At 45.0% G+C, this 9,121-nt stretch overlaps 1 protein-coding gene across 1 annotated transcript in view; it reads right to left on the bottom strand.

The window, feature by feature from the left end:
- Nucleotides 1–9,121, bottom strand: part of VAT1L (vesicle amine transport 1 like) — a 143,271-nt gene that overhangs the window by 108,796 nt on the left and 25,354 nt on the right. The window contains exon 3 of the mRNA XM_007447141.1: nt 5,574–5,789. Within this exon, the coding sequence (XP_007447203.1) occupies nt 5,574–5,789 (216 nt within the window). The remainder of the gene's footprint in view (nt 1–5,573; nt 5,790–9,121) is intronic.

Raw genomic sequence — 9,121 nt, 5'->3', positions numbered from 1 at the left:
CCTGCTGATGCCGAGTGGCAGTTAATCCTCGTCTCTTGGATTATTCATGAAGGATATGACAGAGGCACTTTGTCCTCTTTAAATTTTCAGAGGTTCTGTTTCCTAGCATTGCAGGCCCCTGGGGACCAGGAGGTCTTCCTACAGTGAAGACTCTCTTGTCCAGGGCACAGGGTGGGGCAGGCAGAAGACAGGAGGGGAGGTGCAGACGATTCCGAGGCCACTGCTGTGGGGGAGTCTCAAGAGCACTGGATTGGGAGTTCCTGGCCCTGGATTTTAAGTTCGCATTTGAGCTTTTCTCCTAATGGATGTTGCAGCCTTGGGAACAGCACTGAAATTCTGAATCTGGGAAATTACGATAGCTCATTTTCGCTGGGTGCTTATCATGTGCAAGCACTGCTCCAAGTACACGAGTGGCACCTGAGGCTAGCCCTACTGTCACCCCACTTTACAAAGGAGGAAGTAGAGCCTTAGAGGCCTTGGGAAGATGGAGCTGGGGTTAAGCCCAGGGAGTCTGGCTCTAGAGCTCGTGATCTGAACTCTTCACTGCCACGTACTCTCCCACGGGGAGGGTTGTTATGAGGGCTAGATGAATAACGTTTTCAACAGCTAGTGTGCAACAAAACTTGGTGTCTTTGTCTCCTTCCAGCTCTGAGATCTCATGCATGCACCCTCTAGTTGGAGTGCTGAAGGGTACAGACTGAGCATAGCTGTACTATGGGATGATGCGGGGTGGTGAGACGGCCACAGGGCCATGAAAAGGAGGCCACATTCAATTAATAATGCACGCTGGATGCAGACAGAAAACTCAGAAGAATATTCAGAATGTGGGATGGCATGAGCTAGACCGCCAAAGATTGCTTACTAGACTGAAATTTACAAGATCCCTAGGAATGAGTTTTTTCCTGAGATTAACTCAATGATGGGGCCCTCCTTAGCTCAGCAAATAACTTTTCCAGAACATAAAAATGGCTTGCAACAGTTTTTGATTCACAAACGTTTACTGCATTTATGATGTGGCAAGAATGAATCACAGGATTTCAAACATGAGGCGCTTGAAGACGACTTAACCATGATTTGGGGGCTGCTGACTTGAGTAGCTGGGTAGACGTTGGTGCTGTTCATGATCAGCAATGGTTTTGTTTTCAACAAACTGTTCTCCTACAGTGATTTTGCAGATGGCCGTGTCTTTTCTGCTGACATGGAATGACTCTCCAATATGTCCCATTCCTCCACCACACTAAGGATTCCTGCTCACCCCATGCTTTCCCAGTTTCATGCTAGAATGGTGTATGGTTAATGATGTATGGTTAAGCCATTCAGGGAGGACCCCCAACGCACGAGCCCTTATATAGGGTTGGGGGGGGCGGGGTTCATGATGCGCCCCTGTAGATTCTGGCCCTCCCTCTGTGGTATCTCCTTGGAAGTGATTTGAATGACACTGGGAAATGCCCCATCCATAATGAATAGAACTTAATAATTGAGTAGTAGCCATTTAACTCTGTCGGAAAGTTAAGTTCTGCTTTCCTTTCCAAGATCTGTGGCCCATCTCTGTTCTCTCTGTTCAGATGAGATGATGAAAGAGGTCAAAGGGCTCTGAAAGCCCGGAAAGCATCAAATGTCAGACACGGATGCAAATATCCACACGGTAACAGTAAGGTTATTCTCCAGAAATGGAGCACACCCCCAGTTAAGATGCTCAAGGTCGTGGTAGCTTGTTAATGGGATTGGCAGCAAGACCCTCTATGGAAGTTCCTGACAAGAGCCCCACTTGCTTATGTATTTTCTTACTTTTCCTTTATGAGATTGTGAGGAACCTTCAACCAGGTTCTAAAGATTTCATTAGTGGCGTTATTGTCTTACACCATCTGGCCGTGCTACTGTCAGAGGAAATCAACAGTGTCTTCAGAGATATGACAGAACAGTGTTGACGCTTGGGCAGTTCCAATGAGAAAGTGACTGGCTCTGGATTGAATTATTTTCCTATAATATATTAAAGTTTCCTTCCATATTACAGTTTAGGGTGGCAGTTCTCACTTCCTGTCTGCAAATTTCCCATCACAGCCTTTGATAAAAATCAGACAGAAGTCTTGTTGCCATTACAACTGCACACTTCATATGAACTCAGTTTAGGAAACTTTATCCTGATTAGGTTGAACTTTCTTTGTCATCGTCATCAAATTAGGAAACATGTACCCAGGCCATGATCTTTGGCTCTTTGAAATGTCTGTAGTTGGCACTAAGGTAGAAGGTGAACAAATATATGTTGAATGAATGAATACATGAAGGAATGAATGATTGGGTTGTCAAGTGGAAAGAGAATAGATTTTAGAATCAGCCACATTAGGGTGTGAATCCTAGTTCTATTACTTGTTACTTGTGTTTTCTTCAGGCCTCTATGGGCTTTCAACACTGGGAAGGGAGGCAGCCCAGAGAAAATGGCTGTATTCGTTTTCTGTTGCTGCTGCAACAAATTACCACCGAGTCCCTGGCTAAAAGCAAATAAACAAAACCAATTTATTCTATTAGAGTTTTATACTGTAATAGTATAAGAATGTAATCTGTATTACATTATATACAGATGTATTATATTACAGTTCTGGAGATCAGAAGTCCAAAATGGTTTTTTGGTTTTTTGTTTTCTGGCCACGCTGCGTGGCTTGTGGAATCTTAGTTCCCTGACCAGGGATAGAACCCGGGCCCCCTGCAGTGGAATCGCAGCGTCCTAACCGCGGGACCGCCAGGGAATTCCCCAAAATGGGTTTCACTCGGCTAAAATCAAGGTTTTAGCAGGACTGTGTTCCTTCTGCACGCTCCAGGGGAGAATCCCTTTCCTCATCTCGTTGCGCATACAGAGACTGCGCACACGTCTTGGCTTGTGGCCTCTCGCTCCGCCGTGAAAGCCGGCAGGGCAGCATCTCTGGATCTCTCCCTACGTCTCCTCCCTCCCTCTCCCATCTCTTAGGACCCTGTGCGCACATCGGACACGCCTAGAGAATCCAGGATGGTCTCTCCGTCTCAAGGTCCTTTCCCTAACCACATCTGCACAATTCCTTTTGCCATGTAAGGGACTAGGACATAGATATCTGGGGGCTGTGTGTGGGGGGAAGGGAATCACCCTGCCCTACCACAGCAACCGCGCCGGACTTACCCAACAGTGATGGGAAGCAGCTGCACACCGCTCCAGGGTTTCACAGGTAGTGCATTAAAAATACTCCCCAGGGAGCTCCCCCCCCATCATGAGAGCCGTGGCTGGTTGTCTTCTTGGGAGGAGTCTAGTTCTGCCCGGGGGCGACTCGCTGGCCTTTCCACCCTGGGGTGGTGAAATGGTCTGGGCTCCCTTTAGAACTTGTTGGGTTTTGTAAGACAGTGTCAACTCCACCTCGGCTTGCTTGAGCATTCACATACGTGGTTATGCACTTGCCCACAAAACTTTCCTCTCACGGAAACCTTGAACTCCGTGCTGCACACCACTTAGCAAATCTTGGTTGGAAAAACGTTATTCAAGGAGACCCACCCACCCGAGAGCTGGGCAGTCCGACCACACCCTTCAACTGTCCGTGGATTAAGCCAGACCACATCCTTTTTGGCCTAGGGTATTTGCTTTTGCTAAATGTTGCATTACTGCTGTGCTATTAGACGACATTACAAGCACACCATAAGGAAAAGCATCACAGAAATTGCATTTATTATAACCGTTTTGTTGATGGATGTTCATTGCTTGTTAGCATAGATTTCTTATGAGAAACCACAGAGAAAGATTCCCCCAGTCTTAAAACCCAGTACTAGTTATGGTTTTCCTAATAACTGGTTTATTTCCATCAAATGAACATTAGTGCACGTGACTGATCATTTTTCTCTTTGCACAACTCACTATTAGGAAGCAAGAGCCTTCAACAAAGCTTTAGCACATCAAAGCCTGCATTACATGCAGCAACTTAGTTACCTACCCTCACTGTCCCTTTTCCCCAGTTCCTTCATCTGTTTCACGTTTTATTTCTTGCTTTTGTACCGTCTGTGAGCTTAGAACAAGGCATGATAAGAACTTTTGTTATTCTCCAAGATTTTTTTCTCTTTTGTGAGACCCATGTCCCTGATACATTTCTCTTGGTTCCAAGAACAAACTCAAACAAACAAACAAAATCGAAACATGAAACGAAACATCATCAGTGCCGATGTTTCTACATGGACTCTCGGCAGAACTGAGTCCAGCCCCATTGTAAAGCCTGGCGCTTATGTTGATAATATGAAAACAGGTCTCTACGCTTCGTATGCCGAGCACACCGAGCTCATAAATGCCAGCATTCTAAATGGCTTGCTTGCTGTTAATAGGTTCAGTGGCACCAAAATCCATTTCTTTTCCGAGGGATATTTTAACTTTTATTGTATCTTTACTCGTGGTCAAAAGACATTGGCAAATTTGCTAAAGTGATTGACGAGACTCCTCTTAAAGCATTCCTAAAGTTTCACGTCTCTGCCTTCATATTTTTGTATGTGAGCTTGTCTTCTTGGAAAGGAAAACCGGAAATGTGCTTTACGCTATGGAGGGTTTTGGTAGTTGTAGAAAGCCAAGATTGGAAAACAAAAACAAATCAATGTTAGTAGAACCTCCAGTGAAAACATCAAGATACACCTAACCTAGGAGTTGATCTCTGAGTTCATCAAACCACAGAATCCCCAACAGCAAGAACCTCTCACACCAGATACCGGACGGTGTATCTGGACCTGCTCTTTTTAATCTCTGTCCCCATAAAGTCCAGGACATAGTATGTGCTTGATACATAATTGTTGAATTAATGAGTAAAATGTCTCCTGCTCGCAGAGTTCTTCTCCAGCCCCAGTAGACCATGACGGGAACACAGTGCTTGTGCCACGGGACAGCTGCGCAATACATACGGAGTGACTGGTACCGAGACCCATCCACACCACGGAAGGAATCTCTGCCATCCCTTAGCTCCAGACCAGCGATTTTAATTTCCAGTATTTCCCCCCTTGTCAAAAACACACCTTACAGATGACATTCACACAGGCAACCACTCTCATGGGTAGACTTAGGTTAAAGTGTAATTCCTGTTGTGCTAGGACAACCTCTGTGTACCTCTCTCCCACTCAAGAAAATATATCAGAACACAAATGAATAAGGGTGCCATTACTATGGGAAGCATCACGAATTCGTGGCAACTTATTGAAAAAGTAAATCATCTGCCATTTTGGTGTTTCAGATAATGTTAGTAGTACGTGACTTACGAAGCGTCTCACAATGATTGACATAACAGCTCACTGAGATACCAAGAGTGAGAGTGCTTCTCTACAGAATCCATCTCTGAGACACACTGAGTCCTAACACGCCATCTTGGAGACCTTTCCAGACTCCAGGGAAACCATCCCTGAGGCTCATCCTACCCCACACGCAATCATCTGTACGAATTCCACCGTCCATGTGAGCTTCACCAGAACCATAGCGATCATCCCTACGAATGGACACAGCTCACACAGGAATCTCATCATCAACTGGGTGTCACTCCACCTTCTCCATTCTGACCTTGGGGAGGAGGCCTCACAAGCAGCCTACTTACCACGCCGCCGCCAGCAGAGTGTACGAGCACAGACATCCCTTCTCGGAGGTTGGCAACTTCAAAGAGCATCATGTAGGCTGTGACAAAGTTCACAGGGAATGCAGCGGCCTCGGAGAAGCTCATGTCATCTGGGACCTTGTAGACGAACTCTACTGGTGTGCAGACCACCTCTGCCCAGGCATTGTAATTGACAAATGCCATGACACGGTCGCCGATCTGGGAATAGGGAAGCACGGAGTTAGTGGGGGTTTCTTAATCTTTTCTGAGAGATTTCTCAAATATTCTTAAGAATCTGATGAAAACTAAAGAGTCCTTCCCGGTAAAAAAAGAACCCCCAAAACCCTCAAATATGCACACCCTCACCTCACCTGCCTTTCAAGGCATTTGTGGACGCTGTTTTGTTTTTTTTTTTAACGAGAAACCATTTTTAAAATTTATTTATTTATTTATTTATTTATTTATTTATTTATTGGCTGTGTCAAGTCTTAGTTGCGGCAGGCAGGATCTTTCATTGCAGCACGCGAGCTCTTCATTGTGGCACGTGGGCTCCTCTCTAGTTGTGGCACGTGGGCTTCTCTCTAGTTGTGACGAGTGGGCTCCAGAGTGCACAGGCTCAGTAGTTGCCGCTCGTGGGCTTAGTTGCCCCGTGGCATGTGGAATCTTAGTTCCCCGACCAGGGATCGAACCGGTGTCCCCTGCCTTGGAAGGTGGATTCTTAACCACTGGACCACCAGGGAAGTCCCTGTGGATGCTCTTGAAGTCCATCTGTGCAAGCTTCCCAGGGGCCATGGAAGCCAGGGACTCTACCCCTCTTCTGGAGCATAAATATATCGATACAACGTGCATCACATCACATGCCGTGGAATGTTAGTGTTGGAAGGTCATATTACTGATGTAACCTCTCATCTTATCTCCCTGTTTGGGAACCGGGAAGGTCAAAGGGGCTAGGAGTCAAATCTACTCTCAGCTATTCTCTCCCACCCCATATAGATTCCCTGCCAGGTTAGTTCACTGTGGTATTTGCATCAATGGATTACCGATTACATCAGATGTGAAACGTGGTCCATCAGAGGAGCCATGTAAATCTAAGTGCAAGAGATTGAGCAAGAGCAACCAGGCTTAGAGTGAAGTAGGAGAATGCCATCGGGTGTGAGGAATAACAACTAACGTTTATCGCACACGTATTATATGGCAGACATTGTCCTAAGGCTGTCACATGCTTTACCTCATGATTAGATGAGGCAGGGCTGAAAACTGTGGGTTTTTTTATCAGTGGTTTACATAGCCAGACACCATTCAAAAAAAAGAAAAAAAGCAGTCTTCCCTTTAAAGTGGTTATAATCATATGCTAAGTTTTTTTCATAGCATATCATTATTAAAGGTAAATACAAAGTAAACTATCACTGATGGCTTACATGAGCTGCCAAGTGCTAGTTCAATTGAACCATTCTGCTATTTGATGTTAGCTGCTTATGCTATAACTTTTAAATGCAATATTCAGATTGCTGTGGTCATAGTGATTTCTTAGTAAATTAACGGCTTTCATATATGTGTGTTTTAGTGTATATATATTTTTATGGTTGACTCTACTGTTTTACTTTCTTTCTAGTTTAGGATTTCTCTTTCACCCCTGCTCAAAAACAACAACAAAAGCCTCCTATGAGATGGGTTTTGTTACAGCCCCATATTACAGACGAATGATCATAGGTTTTACAGACATTTGAACTGAGGCAAAGAGAGATTAAAGCACATGCCCAAAGTCATGTAGCCAAAGAGTAGCTGTACTGGGATGTGAATCTAGGTAGGCTGACTCCAGATACAAATACTTAATTCATTACACCTAAGTGCTACAAAGAAGAAATAAATTTATATAAGGATGTACAACAGGGGAACCTACCAAGTCTGGGAATATTAGTCTAACTCTTTAAGTCTCAGTTTTCTCAGCTTTTAAGTGGGTATAATATTAGGAACAGGTCCTTATGGAGATTAAATGACATAATATGCATGCAGTCCACTTGGCACGGTGCATGTAAAACGAGGAGAGAACGATTAATGCTAACTCTTAAAAAGAACAGATTGGTTCCTGATCTCATGGATTTCACAGCTGAATGATCAAAAGCTAAATATCGACCCAGTGAGTTTCATGAAGCAGAGGAACAGCTATCTAAGCGTTAAAAACCAAATGATGATGTCAGGAATATCATCTCAGATGCCCTAGCTTGGACCAGAGGATCTCTAGGGTCTAACACTGGCATCCTGTTTTGCACAGAATCATGCAAACCCAAAGATGCATAACACCACAGAGTAGCTGATGGCCTCCAGTGTCAACAGAGTGTATGAAAAGAGTATTTCAACCACCTTGACAGCGATGGTTGTGCCGTCACAGACCACCTTGGCAGTGATGGTCGTAGCCAGCCCAGACCACCTTGACAGTGATGGTTGTGCCGTCACAGACCACCTTGGCAGTGATGGTCATAGCCATCCCAGCAGGGTTGACTGCTCCAGACTTCTTGTTTCACTATCAAAATGGCAAAAAGAGGATCAGCCATCAGATCAGCAGCCCCAGTCTCAGAGTCCAGCGGTGGGGAACCCTTTTTTTTTTTTTTTTTTTTTTTAAACATCCGATTCACCTCATTACTTGATTCTGTTTAAAACAACGAAATTAGTCCTGGGCAACTGAGCCCAAATTATTCCTTTACTGCTGAGCCTCTGGTAACAGCTTTTCAAGGCTCCCTCGCAATCCATCAAGCCAGGAGAGCTATTCAGTGTGTTGCCGTGTGGAATTCCATCTCCAACATGATTGAAAATTTTAAGTTAAAATTATAGAGGGCCTATTAGTATTGGTTTTCTCCCAAATCACACCCTGACTGGAAAGCTGTAGGTGGCTGCTTTTATTTGTTTGTGCAGCTGAACGTACTGGAGGAGGGTGGAGGGGGTGATGGATCGGTTTGACAATAGCAAGTCAGGGCTAACTAGCAGAAGAAAGATCACATATAAGGGAAACAATACATATAATCAAGCACAGTGATTCCTCCCTCTAAACTAAGGCCAGCAACATCCTTATCTGCTGTTACAGCCTAAAATGATGGGTTATGTATCCAGTGCTCAAGGTGAATAGCGCGAACGGTATGATCTGCTCCTTTGGGACCACGTGGAGGGGTGAAGAGCAGACCATAGCGCTCACGCGCAGCACTTTCAGGGAGAGATGGTGCTGCCAGGTGCGGTTAGATCGCTTACCTGGGGACAGAAAATGTAAAGTCATAGGAAAGAAAAGAAAAAGCGCATTTACTTCTCTCTCGACGTTTTTCTGCCATGTTATCTGGAAACCACCGACAAAAAGACGGATGAGGGGGATGAGATTTCCAGACGTTCATCATAACGAATCGGGAGCATACTGATATTTTCACAGTATGTTGAGGCTCCGAGGCACCGAGAGCTGAGCAGCCTCAGAATCAATTCCAAGGGCGCATTCTGGCTTTGCCTTTTATAGCGTTTCTCTCCCTGTGTTAACGGTCGCAACGGTTGCAGGTGGGGAACAGAGGGAAAGA

Source organism: Lipotes vexillifer, unplaced genomic scaffold, assembly GCF_000442215.2.
Source record: "Lipotes vexillifer unplaced genomic scaffold, Lipotes_vexillifer_v1.1 scaffold871, whole genome shotgun sequence".
Taxonomy (NCBI): Eukaryota; Metazoa; Chordata; class Mammalia; order Artiodactyla; family Lipotidae; genus Lipotes; species Lipotes vexillifer.
This window is presented reverse-complemented; position numbering and strand designations above follow the sequence as displayed.